The sequence below is a fragment of the Triplophysa rosa genome, linkage group LG16 (genome assembly GCF_024868665.1).
Source record: "Triplophysa rosa linkage group LG16, Trosa_1v2, whole genome shotgun sequence".
Lineage (NCBI taxonomy): Eukaryota > Metazoa > Chordata > Actinopteri > Cypriniformes > Nemacheilidae > Triplophysa > Triplophysa rosa.
This window is the reverse complement of record NC_079905.1, coordinates 9,753,492-9,773,678: the sequence shown is the minus strand read 5'-3', so window position 1 is coordinate 9,773,678 and position 20,187 is coordinate 9,753,492. Positions and strand designations below refer to the sequence as shown.

Here is a 20,187-nt window from a genome sequence, read left to right as displayed (position 1 = left end):
CTGAAGCTGAAGTGAGGACATTCATTCTCACAGTGGACTTGGACGTGATCAGCAGCCTCCAGCAGCGTCCGGCTGGAAATACGTTATTGTGTTGAAGATGTTCTGCTGAGTTTTCTCCGTTTTTATCCAGACAGGGAACTATCTGCAAGAAGTATCGAAATAAGTTTCTTTTTTGCTTTTTAAACACGTTTTTGAAGAACCTGAAAGCAATTTCTGAAAGGATTTACTAAAGAAGATGAAGCCACGGATTCTGCTGACCTTCCTGACGCTCATCGGTTCATGTGAGTATAAACTAAAATAATGTCTGTTTTTAGACTGTAAAGAAATGTAGTCTTTTTATTTACATTTTTATAAGTGTCAAACTTTTTATGCTGTGTTTCATACAAAAGAATGGTATTTTTATGGAAGCATATAGTTCATAACAAGCCACGTTTGAGGACAGATAAAGCTATGTTTAAAAATAAGATAGAAGTGTCTCAGCGTAATGCATATCAAATTAATACACGTTTGTCCTATTGAGAACTTTTAATATGATGATTAAATTATTTAAACAAAAACTCTTTAACACCTTCCTCTTTGCAATTTGAATACGTCCAAAAAGCAAAAAAATATTAAGCACAAACACAATTTAGATGTTACAGTTCTTCTAATATTTAAGAATATTTTTAATGTAAAAAAATGAAAATGAACCCTTTATTTCGTTTGCAGAATGGTTTGCTTATCCAGATTCTGAAAAATGTTTAGTGAAAAGTTTCGTTTTTTATTTATATACCTTGCAGGTTGTGTTAAATTACTATTGACATAATGCATTGATATGGATATTATAAAAAACAAAACACATTGTGTTTTGCATTAAAAAAATATATCACAAAATGAGTCCATATAATTTAGTTTCCTTATTATTTACAGGAGAATTAATCGCATTTTGAAAAAAATATAGAAACCTAGAACCCATACTTGCACAATGCATGCTTTTCAAAGCTGATTTGTCCGATATAAATATCTTAATTCATTTTTTTATTTAATTTAAAATCATAACATAAAAGCAAAACAATTGCAATTGCTAGAGAAGAATCATGTTAAGATGAATAAAATGTGTTGCATCAAATCCTTAGACATTTGCTCCTTGCAAATAGGGCTCTTCTAAACAAGCCACGTTTTAAAACTTCCACACACATTTGTGCTGCCCCCACAATAATGCACAGCCTAAAAACATGTTTGTATGGATAAAAATCGTTTATTTTTAAACCAGCGCTAACTGGCATGAGGTTGGATCATGTTTTTCCTCAGGATAAAACTCCTGAGGAAGAATAAATAAACACTATAAAAAAGTTGAACAGAAGGTGATGGTGAGTCCATTGGAGGAGGGGAAACAGATGACCTTATAGACAGAGGGGTTGTGGTGACCTAGGGTGGTATTAACCTTTGGGGTCCCCGTCTGGACAGCGGAGCAGTCCAATGAGGGTGGAGCTAAAAAGAACCAGGGAGACAAAAGTGGGCACCTCTCCCCACCCCCTTTGACCTGACCCTTACACCCTCATCTCCATGACACTAGTGGTGCCTTATTGGAAGGCAGGGGGATATTAAAAATCGCCCTAAAGTTGTGAATGCGTGTGCATACCTGAATATGTTTATGCTGGGGTAATCCCTGCACAGCTGCCCACGGCACGGCCATATCCACAAACTCCTTATCTCTGTTCTCATTCATCTCCAGCAGGCAGCTAATGCTTACATCTAGCTTATCCACATAAGCATTAAATTAGTAAATCACTTGGTGGGAAGTGTCTAAGGGTAACACAACAGGGCTCCCCCCTGCTGAAAGTACAAGACTAAACTGGATCTGTAGTTAGTCTGCACCAATCCTGTTAAGACTCAAAATAAATGAAAACAGAAGCAGACTTTGAATAGGTTAAAAAATGAGTCGCATCAAAATTTGTGCATCATAATAAAATCTGTATTTGTGATTGGTCACATTTACTTAATGTCGATCTGGTTGTAATACAACATACCAATCAGCCCCTACACTGCAGTTGCATGACACAATGTTCATCTGTCAATTCTGTGAAAATCAACAAATGAACCAACAGCACTTGTAGTATTATAAACTTACATGCTGTGGCAGAAGGATATGTTAACCCTGGGGTTGCTCCATTAATGAGATTGCCTTAATGGAAACCCTGTTTCCCTTCTGGTTCTTATCCCAGTAATTAAAGACCCGAGGCAGTAGTGATGGGCTGTGCTCCCCCCTCCAATTGGACCGTATTACTTATTGATTTTACCTAAAGGTTTCATGTTTGGCAAAGGCCTTTTTTGGAGAGGTTTCTGACCCACAGAAATGATCTCATTAACGGAAACACGTACATTTTTGCTGGAAATCATAACGTCCTTTATTTCTAAAACATACAATTTAACATCTTTACAAAAAGGAAAATACAACATTTTAAGCGGGGTAAAAAAGAGAAAAAGCTTAAAAACTAGAACTTAAAAAATGTAAAGTTGCTGTCAGTGAGGAGGGTGGTATAAAACAGCAGGGGTTTGTATCCTCTTTGAACTGGAGATGTAAGTGTGTTTGCATGACTTTGAACTTGGCGTATGCCACCTAATGACAATCAGTGTTAAACAAAAGACAACTTTCCCTCAAATGACCGACACAATGGAGTGTTTGTGCAGGGAGCTTGTGGCAGGGAGAGTTTAACTCTCATTATGGAGTCAAAACAAGCCCACCCAGAGTAGCGTGAGCCCCCCTTTACGCTCGGCTTCTTTACTATTCCTCCCCCAAGTTTGTATTCAGCTATTGTTTATGTTAGATCTCCTGCTGCTGCTGTGGATATAATGGAGATAGAGGGTAATTTGTAAATGTTTATATGCATTTACGGTTTCTTTCAAAGGCTTTCATATCACATTTTCAATAATACCAAAATATTCTGGGGCAGACAATGGGAGACATGTAGAAATTATAATGACCATAGATTGTTTGGCTTAGTTTGAAGGTTTCTTTCTAAAGCATGATTTTTTCTCTCTCTCACTAAAGTAGTCTCTGCAGTGTTAAGTGCATGATATTTTCAACATAAGGTTTTAGTCTCATTACAGGACACTCGTATTTACATGGAATATGCATTTTCTAAACTTTCTTGGAAAAATGTTTGAATATCGCTTTTGCAATAAAGCGATAGTTCTTTATTAGTTATGAGCTCTGTGTTAGTGAAGGTGCAGATGCTGCATTGATGGTCTTTGAGAACGTTTGCAGTTCTCAGGTTTCTGTGTTATTACATTAGCAAGTTCCAAGTAGCCTAATACTGATGAACAGTTCTTAATCTTTGTTGGTCATGTTAACCCCAAATCTCTGCTTGAAAAATGAGGACATTTAGTCTGGCCATCAACAATGTTTTGTGAAGTTCAGGTCCAATGCTCAGACTGAAGACAATGGGATGAATTGGGGGCTGGGACTGTTTATTTGACTGGACGCATGCTGCCCCACCTTGTTCATCCACCCTTCGCCAACTCTCTCATGACCCTTTAGGGACTGAGGTCACAGCCCAAGGGGTGGGGATGGGTGGGGGTCTCCTGCTGCTCAGAACATCCTTGACAATCCCCCCAAACCCCATTTATTTCCAGCTCTCATTTGAATTAGCCGAATTATCCACCGAGTTGAGCTCTCAATCACACTTCTGTCCGGGTCTCATGCTGGTTGGAATGAGTTATTTGCATACTGAGACTAACGTTTGGTTGATATGAGTTTTGAATACATCTTGCCCAACTACAGAGGCCTTATAATTGACAAACCTTATTCAACATCACCACAAGAGACAATCAAGGAGATCATAGACATAACAGCCTTTGAGGTATACAGACAAACCTCTCTGATGGATTAAGATCATGAAACATATTTTGCCATTGTGAGGTGGACTAATACCGAAAACGCTAAATCTAGCAAAACCAAATTATTATATTCAATTGTTCATGTCATGTTGTCATGTATATTTTGCCACCACGTTTATCTCTTAGTTGTGAAATTAAGATTTCACAGATTTATCAAGCAAATATTCAAAATATGTCCGTATACCAATTCTTTATTTGCACAGGTCCATGGGTTACATACACCCAGTATCTCTGAATACAGCGTGTGTGACATAACCCCCCTTTCCCCTGGGACCTTTGAATTTCATTAACACATCAGATGGTAAAAGTCAGGGATGAGTCAGATGTTAGTCCTCATAAAATTAATAAAGGAAGAGTTTTTTTCCCATCTGCATTGTCAGACATTCCCTTTAGTTCTGATTTGTGGTAGATGACTCATTTATGTTTCTATTTGGGCATGTGCTTCTGGTATTGATATTTTGTTCAAACTCTATGTAATAAGGCCCATAGGTATCAGTCTTGTGATTGGGAGTAATATGATAGGGCTTATCTGCTCATGCTGTCATGAGCAATGTCAGAGTTTGCTTTAGTGGTTTTATAAAGTTTGCCCTCTAAATTAGCAGCCGGCCATATTAAAGTGAAAGATCACACCTATTAGCATAACACAACATCTGTTGGGACAGCTCTACATAGGAAACTATTGAAGACTTATACAGAAAAGTTAAGGATAACGTATTAAGAATTAAGTATTCATTAAAAAGGCACAGGTGGGATAGCTGAGATTTAACATCAATTCACCAGTGTCCTTTTGAAACCTTATAATTCCATATTTCGCAATTTTTATTTTTGAATATAAATCATTATTACTAGTCACCATTTATGTTTGTCACTGGGTTTTGCAAATGTCGAACCAATAAAAAGTGTTAAAAAGTGCTTGTCAACTTTGATGACACAGTATTTAATCATGTAAGAAGTACAGTTTTCCATTTCCTGAAAAAAAAAAATGTTTCGGAAGGACAGCGACAATTTTTTATACTGAAATAAAGTGGGAATGAAATTGAAAATTCGCTTAATATCCATATTCTCATTTTTTTCTCTTTAATAAAAATCTCCATTAATTTCACATAACTAAAGTTTCAGAAGAGATCTCAACAATGTTTCAAACTGTGCTCAGATTTGACAAAATTGAAGAACTCGGAATTTAAAGATTTTAATGTACACACGAACATTTTTTTCTCAAACCCAACTATCTGAGCTATGTTATCTACAATAATTTACTAATTTCCTTCTTTTACTTTTTGGCTAATTGTTTGTTTGAATTTTCCTAATAGATTTCAAAAGGAATCATCCGAGACAATATGCAAATGTGACATCCAATGAATCTTTGAAGTTTTCCTCAGCGATATTACTCATTTCTATGATTTTCATGTTATGACTCACTCATGATGTGAAGTACAAGTGTAGAACCCCACTGCTCAGATAAGATCATTCTCAATATCAAGCAAAATAACAAAAGTGCATAAATTGAAAAGCGGGTATCAACCTAACAGACGCTCTAGGTATACTTCAAACCTCATCTAGTGCAAGTTCAAGAGCAGACTTGTGTTCTTTAACACAACAGCTGCCAGAGACACTGGCCATTTCCAAAGGTCACATCAAGGGTGGCTGAAGGTCTGGGGTTCTCCGGATGAAAAGAAGAAGATGTGTGGAATGGCCACGTTGCAAGAGTTGACAATGAGGAAAGACTGGGGTGAATAAGTGGCATGGGAAAGTCACCCTGGAATCAGAGTGAAAGGAAAATGTGACCGGCCGGGGGTTCGGAGCGGTGGGGGTTTGAATAAGTGGGGGGCAGATGGTTCAGACTGAGAGGTGCAGAAGGTTCCTGGTGGTTGCCGGGGTTTTTTTTGGAAAAGGGTGTCGTCACAGCACTATTGTCATCGGGTTTGGTTTACTCAAAAGAGGTTCCTCTAACTTGACCCCATAATTCCTAGTTCAGCATCTCTTCTACTCTGGCTTTGTCGCAGATCTTTTTGGTTCACTGGTTGCATTGCGTTTGTCTCTATTGTGACGGGCAGGTTTGCTTTGGTGATATTGAGTTAATAGGCAGATATAGATGATAAAGCGCACGATGACATCACTCCAGAAAAGAACACAAATGCAGTAATTTATATGTGTGTGTGTGTGGAGGGGTGGTGTTGAAAGTTTATCCCTTAGTTCTGTGTATCACTAAGTATCACTTTCTTATTGTTTGAGTCTCTTTTACATTCAACAGTGAGAAAGAATAAACAAAAATACATCAAAATGTAACGATTATATTATGATTTTTGCATTGAAAAGCATTTATATTAAACACATTTTTACTGTTAAAGTTTGACTCAGTTCTGTTCTGACCACCATCTTTATCTCTCTCTTAGGTTTGTGTAATGGCTCTGAACTGGCTTTCCTTACGGAACCCAGCGATGTGATCGCGGTACGGGACAGACCCCTAATGCTGGACTGCAGGGTGGAAGGAGAGGGTCCCATCACAGTGACGTGGAATAGGAACGGAGCACCGCTGCTTACGGAAGTTGGCAGTCGGGCGAAGGTCCTGTCCAACGGCACGCTACTGATCCGCAGCTTCCAGAAGAGGAGAGAGGGCGATGCAACGGATGCTGGGGAATATTACTGCGCTGCGCAGAATCACTACGGCATGCTGGTCAGCCGCAAGGCCCGAGTGCAACTTGCATGTGAGTGACAGAAGAGAAAATATTAAAACATGACTAAGCAATTAAAGCAACACACACAAATCATACATGCACTGTTACTTTTATTTGTACTTGTTGTAACTAGTTGAATTTTGTTGGTGCAACCTAATAATCCAATGACATTTATTTAAAAAAAAATAAAAAATAAAAATATATATATACATATATTTAGTAATTGGATATTTTATTATATGATTCATCTCCTATATACAGCTGTACTTTATTATTATTATTAATTAGAGCAACATACTAGAGATAGCAACGTCTTACTTTTTACTCGGTGCACTTGTTTTTAGTTGATCCACACCCATCTTCAACTGGCTGTCTCTGTGATCCTATAAAAGCAGTAGGATGGGTGATAATCCTGTAGAATTATGGTTGTCGCTACATGCTTTCCCAGAGGGCACTAAATTACCATGGCAATGCACTCATTTGAAACCCCCTACTTATAACACCCCTTTATTGATTATGTGAATAAATAGGCAATTTGGACAACAGTGTTTTGAGCACATCACCCTGCTTCGAATATCAACATTTGGATTGTGAATGTAATTCAAATGAAATATGTTTTATAGAAATGTGGTATTTTGTAAGGAGAGTGTATTAGCTTGAAACTACAGTCCTATAAAATACACTTAAATCAATTTTATATCTATACAACTTGACATTTAAATGTTAAACAAATGTAGTAATTTAAGTAACACTCTAAAATAAGGTTGTATTAGCGAACGTTAGTTAACATAAACTAACAATGAGCAATACTTCTACAACATTTGTTAATCTTTATTTATGTTAATTATGGCATTTACTAATACATTTTTTAAATCAAAAGTTGTATTTGTTAACATTAGTTAATGCACAGCGAACTTACATGAACAATTGTATTGGCAATAACAGAGATTAATAAATGCCGAAAAACTATGTTCATATTAGCAGATGCATTTATTATGGTAACAAATACAACCTTACTGTAAGTTTTACGGTAATTTCACATATGTGTAAGTATTTAGTTTGTTTTATACCACGTGAAATGTCCTTTGCTGCCAGCTGCATCTATGCATATATGCTGGAAAGGCCAGCATGACCGGTCATGTTGTGTTGTGACTTTTTAGACTAAATTGACCAACATAACACTCATGGTCAACCACTTCACTTTTTAAATCCAGATATTTATGTTCATGCACTCATTCTTTTTCTCTCAGCTCTTCCGAAATTCCACACTCATCCAGAGTCCATGTCAGTGGATGAGAGAGGTGTTGCACGTTTCCAGTGCCAGGTCAACAGTATTCCTGAAGCCAGCATCACTTGGGAGAAAGATCGTGTTGCGCTTGGAACATCTGATGACAGGTACCACAATCCTTCTCATTTTACTCCTTTTCTTGATAATTATTCAGGCCGTCTTATAACTGTTCATTCACGTTGGTGTTTTTATTCCAGGTACACGCTTCTCCCAATGGGAATTCTTCAGATCACAGGAGTGAAGAAATCAGATGCTGGATTTTACCGCTGTGTGGCCACCAATATAGCCAACACCCGCTATAGCCATGAAGCTTACCTCAAAGTAACCGGTCAGTATCGTATTCTACATGATGATTCTACATGCTTACATCACACATACCAGCCTAACCTTCTCCTTAAACTCTATATATCTACTGCACTCATAACATGAGGTCTCAAGCATGCTAAATAATGTTTGCTTTGATGACATGATCTGACAACGAACATAGCAGCACATTGATTGTTTTGAAATCTAACGTCTAAAATTTGTGAGGTGTAATTTAGCTCCAGGTTTATCATCTATTTATTTGCTCTTTTACTCTTAGGAGGAACCTCCTACAGGGAGCCGGTCATTCTATCTGGCCCTCAGAACCTCACCATCACCATTCATCAGACAGCCATCCTGGAATGTATCGCCACTGGAAACCCTCGGCCCATCGTGTCTTGGAGTCGACTTGGTAAAAAACCTCATACTGAGAGTTAACCTGTCTAAGCATGATCAACATAGGGAAAATATCTTTAAAACGATGCTGAAACCGCATGATGAATTGTTGTAAAGCTTTCAGAATGACCTTTTTAACTTCTTAAATGTGCATTTGTGCAGATGGCAGATCAATCGGAGTGGAGGGCATACAAGTGCTTGGCACCGGAAACCTGATGATCTCTGATGTCTCCCTTCAACATTCTGGGGTGTATGTGTGTGCCGCCAACCGGCCTGGTACCAGGATGAGGCGTACTGCATTGGGCAGGCTTGTAGTGCAAGGTAAGAATTTTCGGTTGTTATTTTGTCCTTACTGATATTTCTTATAACTAAACTATTAGAATAAAACGTACCCAAGCTGTCGCTTTAAAAGGTACACATTTACACCTAAAGAGAACGTATTAGTACCTAAGAATTGCACACTGGTTCCAAAGAGTGCGGGTTAGTACTTCAGAGGTACATATTGGCACCAAATGTATACATATCTGTCCCTTAAAGGTAAATATTATGACCTTTTTAAAGGGTGCCATCCTATTGACAGCTTGGGTACATTTTGGATACCATTTTTTTCTGATGTACACTTATATCGAAACCTCTTATCTCAAAAAACAACTAATTTATGGTTGACTTAAATTTGCATAAATAGAGCGATCCCTTGTACACAGCACGAAAAATGTTATTCTTAGTATTTTTATCTAAAGATTCTTAAATCAAGATAGGGGACAGTACTTGAGAAACAGAATGACAATAGAATCTTAAGTTTTGTTTCAAATAAAACAAAATTGAGTGAGTTTATGCTTAAACAAGAAAAATATCTGCCAGCGGGGTAAGAAAAATAAACCTAAAGTTTGTTTTTCTTACCCCATTTGCATTTAATTTATCTTGTTTTAAGCATGAACTAATTGATCATTTGATCATTTTATCTTGATTTACACAGCAAAATCGCCAGTGTTAAAAAGGGTCAAATTAACACTCACAGTGTTTATATAATCCACACTCTCAAAGTGTGGATTATATAAACACTGTGAGAGTTAATTTGACCTTGTTAACACTGATATTTAGCTCATGCTGCTTAATTCTGATTTGTTTGAACATAAGTGCACACGGCTATATTAAATTCATTTTATTGCTTACACACTTCATTAAACACAACCGAGAAAGCATCATGGAAGAATGTCTATATAAAATAACTATAGCTGCTCGTTTATAGGTGTGCATTTTATGTATAGATAAATATATAAAGGTTTTGGGTTCTGTGATGACCACACATCAACCTGAACATGACTCTTAAAATCAGATTGGTCGATACACAAGCAGAAGTCAATATTCAGGCCCTCGCTTGTCTCACCTTTGGCCCCTCCTGCAGAGCATGCGGGTTTTCCTCTCGCCCTGCACCGGGTCTGTTGGTGTGAGACCCTGACTGCCATTATGGTAATGAAGCCCTGCTGGTGCTGTCCAGCTGGGGCTGATGGTGAAGAGGAATAACATTGGTAATGGGGTCAGCTGTTAGGAGATATCCCCCCTTCAAAACCCCAATGACACAGCTCATCCATCACACTGCTACTGTCCTTACATTCAACCCGATCATATATCCCTGCAGTATATATTTGCCGCTTTCATTGACTATCTTCAAAGTAGCTACACGCTGCGGGAATTTAAGACGGAATAACATGAGCACAAATGGGTAGTGATATCACACAGTGAGTAAAGTAGCTGGAAACCTCTAACATTCATATGTGTAATCCTTATCATTTCTAATGACATCATCACCAAGATAAGCATCCAAGTGATACCTAAAGTCAGATATTTGACAAAGTCAAAATGATATTTTATCATTAAAATATAAAACGGAATATATAAAGATCCTCTTGGGACAATGCAGATTATTATGATGATTTATTCATCTGTTCATTTGTGAAATTGTTTTTGGTTCTCAGGTGTGGTTAATATATGCGTGTCCCAAATGTCCAGCTTTAGCCTGATCAATCAATATTTACTCCTATTAGTCTTTTACAGCCGAATTGGCAGTGAAGCCAATTGGGGGAGGTAATCTCAAATGTATTGATTCATTTATTGATCCACTTTTTGTGTGCGATTGAAAGCAATAGGATTAGGTTAGGTTCTTTCCCCAAAATAGAGATGAGGTGAAATGCTTTCCTGAAAAGGACTGCCATCATCAAGTGTAACAGATCAGTAAAGCCTCATTTAAAATAATGTGAAAATCAAAATCAGTAATGAATTCTGCCAATATATAATACCTTGAAAAACGTATATCTATAGTATAATGGAATGTCATGTAGTTTGTTTAAAGGGACCAGTTCACCCAAAAAAGATTCTGTTTTATTGGCTCACCCTCAAGTTGTTCCAAATCTACATAAATGTATTTGATCTGATGAACACAGAGAAAGATATTTGGAAGAATGCTTGTAACCACACTCTGCTGTTATATGATATAAAGCTGAATATTTGAAAATGTATATTTTAGTCGTATTTTTAACACATTAAAAATGTAATACTGCTTACATTTTTAAGTTTCTATAACTTACAACTTACTTGTTGAAATTGCTTAACTTAATTTGATTAGCTTAAGTTAGCTATGTAAAAAAATTAAATAGCAAGTTGAAATGACTTGTAATGTGATTGCACTTAAAAAGGCAAAACATTTTTTACTGTTTTTTCTGGAGTTTGTCAGTCACAAAAGGCAAATCATTCAAGTTCAAAGCTGAGAGGTCGGTTTACATCCAAACCAGTTCAGGTTACCGTCTGGAGACTGGACTGCTCTTTTGTAGTGCACTTTCACACAGGGGTGAAGGCCTTGAGTTTGGTCAGGACAGATGCTGAGCCAGGATGTGGAACAATAGAGATCAAAAGAGAGACAGACAGGCAAAGAGCATCAGAAAAACAGAGTTTTGTCCTGGTGTGTGTATGCTTCATGAGGGGGGGTTCCCTCTCACCTCTGAACTCTCATCTCTCACCTTTGACATTGGCCTAGGAAGCTCTAGGAGAGTGGTCGAAGGGAGGGGGTGGAGTCTCCGTTGACAGATAGGTGATGGGAACCGAGGGAGGTGCAAGCAAAATGGATGGCCCTTAAATGAGAAAGGGTGGTGTTTTTTCTAACCCCTCCCCCAATGGTTTCCAAAGCATTATGAGGGCAGTTGTTCTCGTCACAGCTGGTGGTCAGGCCGCGGATGACGAAGTTCAAGGGGGCGACTGTGATGGCTTTGTGTTGGGGGAACCCTCTTTCCATTCCCCCTCTAGTTTCATAGGAAAAATGAAAGGATTGTGAAGTCATTGAGAAGGCTTTAAGATGCAGATCTCATAGCTGCTGTTTTGGGTGAAGGGTTTGCCTCATGTTATTGTTGGAATGTATCTTTTTAGCAGTTTTAAAATGGATTCCACATACAGCAGGTGCAGAGATACCCATTCATACTAAACATGATTTATTGAGTTATTGAAATAGACGTCCAGTGATCACTATCCATAATCTCAGAACAAGTTTTTGTTGTCCAAATAAATGAGATGATGCAAGTATTACACATCAGTCATGTTTTTTTAAGTAATACGCATTGATTACATAAGTCAATAAACACAATAGAATTGAATGAATGAGGAAAAGCCACCTGATCAAATTCAAGGTCAGATCTGTGACCTTAGCTGAAGGAATAACTGATCAATACATGAGATGGATTAGATGATGAAACGGTCTTATTGTAGAGACTCTGGTTGGTTAGTTATGAAGAGTAGACAATAGCCTCCAAATGATCCGATGCTTTACTGTTTACTACCTTGTATTTAGTCTGAAAAAGGTTTTTTTCTGTGTGCAGGCAGAGGAATGAACTTCTACCCTCATGTCATTCCAAAACTGTATCGTTTTCTTTCTTCTACAGAACACAACAGAAATATTTTAAAGAATGTTGGTACCCAAACAACATTGGCCCCCATTAACTTTCATGGTATGGACACAAAACCACTGAAACATTTCTCAAAATGTCTTCTTTTGTGTTCCACAGAAGAAAAAGTCATTTCGAACAACATGAGGGTGAATAAATGATGACAGAATTTTTGGGTGAACACTGTTAAAGATATACAAAGCATACTGCACAGTTGATTATATAATTAATGAATTAATATAGAATTAATTTTATTTATCACTACATATTTTTTTAAACCACAGTTTGCTATATGTACATAAAGTTGCCTTTCAGTAGATCGTCTATATTTTGTCCCTTTCTTTAATTTAAAAACATTTCCATTCAAGGACATCTATTCATCCTTATTCACAAACAGTTTTACTCAGGTTCAAGTGTGGAAGCTGTGACTGATGAATGACACCCTGTCCTTCCACACGCAGGCACGCACGCACACACACACTGCCATGAATTCGGCTTGCATCTGGGGGTCTAAACTGACCTCTGTCCTATTGTGCCGTGCTATAGCTTTATTATACACACAGCCTTCTAGCCCCTCCCACTTTCACTTTCACTTTGACCCTAAAGCCTGAGCCACACAACAGCCAGACGTGTGTCGTGTTTATAAATACAGCATGTTTCAGTCCCACAAGCACCAGTATGATGCATTTTTACTTCTTTCTATGATATTGTAATCTTTTTAATTGTAGTTAAACTGGAATAATAAAAGGGGCACTTATACTGTATATATATATATATATATATATATATATATATAATTTTACTAATACTATAATTCTGCAGTACATTTAAAAAAAATCAAGAAATAAAACTGAATTTTCCTTTAAATATGTTGTTTAAGACCCTCTGTGTTTAAAAACACAGTCAGCTGTGAAACACAATTTAACAGCCTCTCTATGCCTCATATTGATCTGCTAAATCTATATTTTTGTCCACCAGTTTTAGAAAAATTAACAGGCAGCGGTGCTGTTTTAAAGATCCATGCCTACATTGATTAATGGCTCTCTATTAAAATTGGGCTCCCTTCGACCTATGACCTTCCACACCTCCGCAGACCACTTTGGACCCTCTTCCCAGGGAGAAGGGGCTCTTTTGGGGGTGTTTGGCTGTGGGGGGTGTCAATAGATCAATGAGATGCATAGTCCCGTGGTCTGGAGAGCTCTACATATATGCATGGCCATTGTGTGGACACTGAAGGGGTGTCAAGCGGAACAGTGAACCTGCATCTGTGCTGCTGAGACAGAGGAGGGGCTCGAGGAGTCATTTAAGCAGACACCTATAAAAAGCAGAATTTAAGTTCAATGTCTAATGTATGAATTTAGTGTGTTACTATAGTAAGTTTTAAATTGAATGTATGGCATGTTGTGTTAGCTTGCTGTTAAACCAAAATACTCCATCATTTACATTAATTATTATAAAAACAACGATTTTTACGATTCAACGTGCATCACAACATGCTATTGGATATAACACCTGAGCTTTGGGTGAAGTCGTTTCATTGCTTCAATAGTAACTTTCAGATAGAGCTGACTTGGTGTCTGTTACCATTCTGATTTATTTAGAAGATACTCCAATTTGTCGTGCATATAATGATAAAAACATATTTCAGTGCTGCCCTCTAGCGCTTATATGATCATACTACTCTAGTTTATTATAACGTGCACTCTGCAGTATAACAACTAAATATAATTATATATAATATGAATGCACTTTAAGGTTCTTGAATTTTCTTGAATATGAATGTTTTTGCCTTTGTGCCTCACACTGTTCTGTTTCACCAGCTCCCCCAGAGTTCATCCAGTGGCCGCAGTCAGTGTCAAAGCCAGCAGGGGGCAGTGCTGTATTCACTTGTGTCGCTCAGGGAGTTCCTGAACCTCACATCATTTGGCTGAAAAACGGAAAGGTTCTCACTCCTGGAGATAATGTGAAACTTACTAACAATAACAGGTACACACACGTGTTCTTCTATCAGATTAACAAGAGGAACACACTTATTGCTACAATGCACACAGACTTTAAAAGAAAACCTACAGCAATATACATATATTGTATTGATGAGTAAAACATATTGATTTTAGGCAAAAGCTTTAAACAAACGTATATGTAAAAATTCTTAGCGACGGAATATTAAACCTTATAAAATCTTTAATTTGAGCTATTTTACATTTGTATTCATCTGTACGGACGCTATTCCACCTACTTACACAAGATGGCGCTGTTTACTTTATATCTGAGGTTTTTGGCAGGATCAAAAGACCCCTTTAAAATAATCATTACAAATATAGAGACACCTTCTTCATCGTACATTTTTATTGTGCGAGTGACAATTAAACATTTATCAAAAATGTTAGCCTGAATTGTTACAGTTTTTTTTTTTTACAAATGCAGGGTTACAGAAGGTGTTAAAGGAACAGTTTGCCCCAAAATGAAAATTCTGTCTCATTTACACACCCTTGAGTTGTTCCAGTACTGTATAAATGTCTTTGTTCTGATGAGCTTGTAACCAAACATTTCTTGGCCACCATTGTCTACCATAGTAGAAAAAATTGCTTTATAAGTTTCTATGTTCTGTTGAACACAAAATGAGATATATTAAAGAATGTTGGAAAGCGAACAGTTCTGGTGCACTTTTGACTACCATTGTAATTTTTCCTACTATGGTAGTAAATCTTTGGGTGAACTGTCCCTTTAACTCTTAAATTCAGATTAGAATTCAAATTAGGCATGAATATCGTTTGTAATGTGTCTTATTTCCCAACTTTCAGCACGCTGGCAGTGACTCGCATCACGTCAGAAGACGAGGCGATATATCAGTGCATCGCTGAAAACACTGCCGGCACTAACCAGGCCAGTGCTCGTCTCGCTGTCTCTCCTGCCAAAGATCTTCCTGATCCCCCTCAGGGTCTGAAAGCCACGGCTCTGTCTAAAACCACCCTGCAGCTCTCTTGGACTCAGCCGCCTGCCGAAGTCACAGACGCCATCATCGGATATGTGCTGCACATCCGGAAATATGGCGGTAAGAATCTCCACTAGAATTCTAATGTTGTTCTGCTCCAACATTGAATATCTAGACCATCTTCAATTGCCTTTCCATTTCTTGATCCATACAAAAATATTGTATTAATAGTACATAATGGATTTTCTTTCCAGAGCCTGATAGTAAAGAGTTACAGGAAGCAGTGATAAAGACAACATTCCAGCATGACCTCACAAATCTTGAACCTGCCACCACTTACTCCATCTACCTGAAGGCCTATTCTCCTCTGGGTGCCAGTGAACAGTCCAGCACTGTTGCAGCCACAACACTAGGGGGCGGTATGTAGTCATTTAAATGCACTTGTCTGCATATATTCAACCAGGTATTGGCTTTCTTGTTTTGCTTAGGTCACTAATTCCTCACACTATCAATACCACTCTCTCTGTCGGCCCATCTGTTTCTGTGGGCCACGTCAGCATTTTCACCTCTCCCTGCTGATATCCTGTAATATGTCCACATCTTTTTCTCCCCCTGGATGGACCTGCTTACTTTCTCCCAGATGCATGGACATCTGTTTCATTTGTCATGTGGCTTCTCTTGCGCTCACCCACCTTATGTTTTTATCCTGAACAGAATTAACACTGACAGTGTACCATGTGTCTGTAAATTTATTCTCTCTCTTTCTCTCTCTGCCTTATCTAGTCCCCAGTCCACCTACATTTTTCACCAAAGCAATAAACACCACAGCGGTCCAGGTCCTGTGGGAGCTGCCTAGTAAGCCTGGCAAAACAGAGGGTTTCCGTCTGACCTACCGCAGGGTCCCCATCGGACTGATGCAGGGGCCAATTGAGTTGCCATGCCATGTCAACGCACACACCATCTCTCATCTCGGTGAGTGCAAGTGTGTCTCTGCGTGTGTGATATGTAGTTTCCATATACAACCATTTCAGTAGATTTTCCCTCAAAATCAGAGCAGAAAAATAAGCAGAATGTGTCTTGTGTCTAGTGCCATGTTTGTCTATGCAACCTGTTAAAGCACCTTTGAAGTGGCCATTATGTGTTGTTCGTACACAACCTGATGAGCACTAGAGAGCAAATGAAGATGGCTTTGTAAAGAACATGTCCAAGTACTGTTATGTGACAAATGTGTCATGGCATTTCGGAGAAATACCAATTCAAGACAGGAAATGGGAACTCACAAGTGTGAGATTAAACAGAGATATTGTTTGAGTAAAGCAAAGCCAGAAAGTTCATTCACGGCGGCTCAATCACAACGATTCACTTAATCAATAGTTCTAGTGTGATTGCAAAAACAAAACTAGTTCAATATATATTAGATTGTGTTTGTGTGACTGATGTGCGCTGTTTGCGATACTGACGATTTATTTTTCAGACCGCGGGGCTGTGTATGAAGTCAAACTGGTGGCGTACAATGGCAATGGAGAGAGCGACTGTTCAAAGAAACTGGTTTCACTGGCTGAGGATGGAACTAGTGCTAAAACCAGTGAACGTAAATTTGTTGTTTGCTTTGAGAGTTGTTGATGCCAATATTTATTCAGATTGACTATGAATTAAATTTCTATGAAATAAATAACATACTGATTTATTACGCAAATTAAACAGAGATGATCACATACTAAATTAAAGATGTTACATTGCTGTGGCAGACAAGCATGTCATTAAATATTTATGTTAAATTACATATTAAATTAATTTTTTTCTTATGAGTTAGGTGGCATGAATAAAGCATTTTTCTTTTGTGTTATTTTTTTATGTAAACATAATTGCCAATTTAGACTAACAGTCCTGGTAGGTTTATCATTTTGTATGTTATAATAAATCATGTTTATTTGTTCAGGGGAGGAATCCAAATGTGACTGTAGGGGGGTTGAGAGCTCACTCAGCAGCATTGTGATCGGCATCCACATTGGCTTGGCTTGCATCATTTTCTGCGTGCTCTTCCTCATGTTTGGATATCGTCGCAGGTAACAGACCATCATAGACCTTATAATTATATGCACAATTCTCTTTATTTTTTAGAATGATGGTTCTTTTGTATTCACTTTCAGACATACACTGCTCAGATTATACCCATCTGAATTGTAATTTTGTCTCAGTTTTCTCTGCAGAAAGGGGACACAAGACAGCTGGTCCGTCCCACGGGGTGGAGATGGACACCACACTCAGGGCACTAACATCCCTAAAGAAGCAGTGACACTTCCTGTTCAAGGCATTGAATTAGTGCCACAGGTAAAAGCCGGTTTGCCTCATTTTTGCATCATTATTGTGAATAAGTAGTCCTTAGATATGGTGTGCTTTTTGTTAGGCTGTCTGGGTTTATTTTTACACCCGTCTCCAGGGTCATTCCTGGTGTGCTGTGCCTTTTGAATTTTGGTTTCTTTTTAAGGAAAATACACTACTGAGCAAAAGCACATTAGATGCTTTACCAAAAATGTTTTTATTTTGCGTCAGTGTGTCTGTATGAATGTTTATTTTTTACATTTCCCAACAAAACATACAAATTAAATCAAACCTTCACTGAGTCTGAGATTTAATGAAGACAGAAAAAACGGAGACAGCCAAAATCTATAACAAATGTGGCCACATCTCCAAGACGCTGTATTAGGACTTGTCACGGGCACATAAAAATGCACGAAACAGTGTGAAAGATCCTCTGCAGTAGCTCCCCAGTTTCTCCGGCATGAATCGTCTTTCTATTTGTTGCCATATATAACACATTCATCTTTCCTCTATGCTATCCTCTTTTTGGCTAACAACATTTATCGTCAATAAAAACATTTACCTTTAATATCCAAGTGAAAATCTATCTAAAACTCGTTTGGTAAATACTGCAAGTAACAAGTCACGCTGACTCTTGTTTTCTGTTTTTCAGGGTCCTAATACAGACCAACAGGCCCAATGCCAGGTTCTTATAGAGCAGCACTCGTCCGGTCTGCCAGGCACAGGCGCTGGTTAGCATCAGGGTCTTACATTCCGTCCTAGAGATCGAGATCCCTGTGGTTCCTCTGCCTGGCCTGCCCACCAAAGTCCCCTTAAACCCCCTCCATATCTGTCCTGTCAACATATCTGCTGCTAGTCTGTATTATTGATCCTGTCTCAACCAGTCAAATGCTCACATACTCTTACTTTCAATATTCCCTCTCCTTTAAACCAAAATCGGAGTCGTTTAATATTTATACGCCAAATAGTAGCCTTTCGATTTACTAAAGAGCATTTTACGTTGATGTGCTTAGTTAAGAAGCAGTGCATGTGCATTGTGGAAGAAAACAAAAAAATGATGCCAAAACCTCTATATGTTTTATTACCAAAGGGCTTTCTGCTAAAACCAAAATTTCCCTTTGCAACGTGTCCTTTAGTAATAAAACATAGCCTTACTGTATCAATACTGATGCCAAATATAAGAAATAACCGTCTTACTAATCCCATAACAGTTCATTTCAGACAAAAGCAAGATTTAGCGAACATTGCGATTTGCGATAAACCCAAGCCATCACTATCGATAGCCTATTCTTTTCAGTTGAAATGCCTAGAGGGAACAGAGGTTTGTTCCTTTTCATAGCCTTAGCCCGGAAATGGCAAGATAAATGATGTGGCCTTGCTTGTGCGTTTGCGTGTGGTTGTGTGAACTCAAGTAAATTGTTTACTTTACCGTAAATGCCTCGAGGCAGGACACCCCAGAGGAACCATAAAGGTGACTGATCCTTCACACCTTTCCCATTTCCTACCCCTTATAATACCCACCAAAAGCTGTATACCTCCAAAGATAGCTACCTCAGAATGTCGTGGCTTTCCGCTGATGAAGCGCGCCTACCTCAGCCAAAAAGATTCCCAGATACCTACTGCTTGTGCCAGTGCCTGTGCCAGCTGCCTCCAGAACCTGCATTCAGGTGCCCATCTGGTCGACTGCTATGGAGAGTGTGACCGTGGCTTGGATAATTGCTGTCCGTCCTCTGATCCCAAATATTGCCTTAGCAGACAAACGCTGTCTGAGAAACTCCTCCTCACCTCTTCATAACTCCACGAGATGCCTACAAAACCCGTTAAGATGTGGAAAACACCTTAGATGGGAGTCTTCTTATGATGACTTGGCAACTTCTAACCATTCCAAGGATTCCCCACTTGTGTTGCTAAACTCCAAAGAATAAGATGAAAAGCATACACAAGTGGGTGTTTTTTCAAAGAATGTGACGTGAAAGTATGGACCTTCAAGAATTGATCTGTTACCGTGACATGTTGGTAATGAGATGAGTTCAGGCCTGAAGATATCACAACAACCTATGTAACCAAAAGCCTATAATACTCTTGATTTGCTTTCCACCAAGGAATACTTGATGGCACCAAGAGGATGCGTATCCAAAGTAAAACAAGTGATTCCAGCCAAACAAACTGGTCTTTTTCTCCAGATGCCAAATCGGTTGCCATGGGAACCTGAAGGAGCTGTGAGATGATGGTCGATTTGGGGTTCGCCGAGAAACCTCATGTATTTTCTCCTCTCCAAACAAACAGGCATGGCAGCAGATTATCCCAAAAAAATGCTTTTGATATGAAAACCAAGCTTTATGATATCCAAAGATGTAAAAATGTTTAAGGTTTTCATTTGTCTTTATATCCATAACTTCTTTAGATGAACCTAAGCCATTGCATTGACGTTTTTGCAGTTCGTGTTAAAAGGGGAAGTTG

The 20,187-nt window shown here is 38.4% G+C and overlaps 1 protein-coding gene across 1 annotated transcript; it reads left to right on the top strand.

Moving 5' to 3' along the window:
- Nucleotides 1–235: 235 nt before the first annotated feature.
- si:ch211-57n23.4 (immunoglobulin superfamily DCC subclass member 3) lies at nt 236–18,610 on the top strand. The gene is made up of 14 exons (XM_057355336.1): nt 236–281; nt 6,273–6,584; nt 7,805–7,949; nt 8,040–8,179; nt 8,429–8,557; nt 8,704–8,862; nt 14,291–14,456; nt 15,275–15,525; nt 15,660–15,824; nt 16,189–16,377; nt 16,880–16,996; nt 17,345–17,471; nt 17,604–17,736; nt 18,380–18,610. Exons 1-14 carry the CDS (start codon nt 236–238, stop codon nt 18,461–18,463), a joined length of 2,163 nt encoding a protein of 720 aa, XP_057211319.1. The 3' UTR covers nt 18,464–18,610.
- The last annotated feature ends 1,577 nt before the right edge of the window (nt 18,611–20,187 follow it).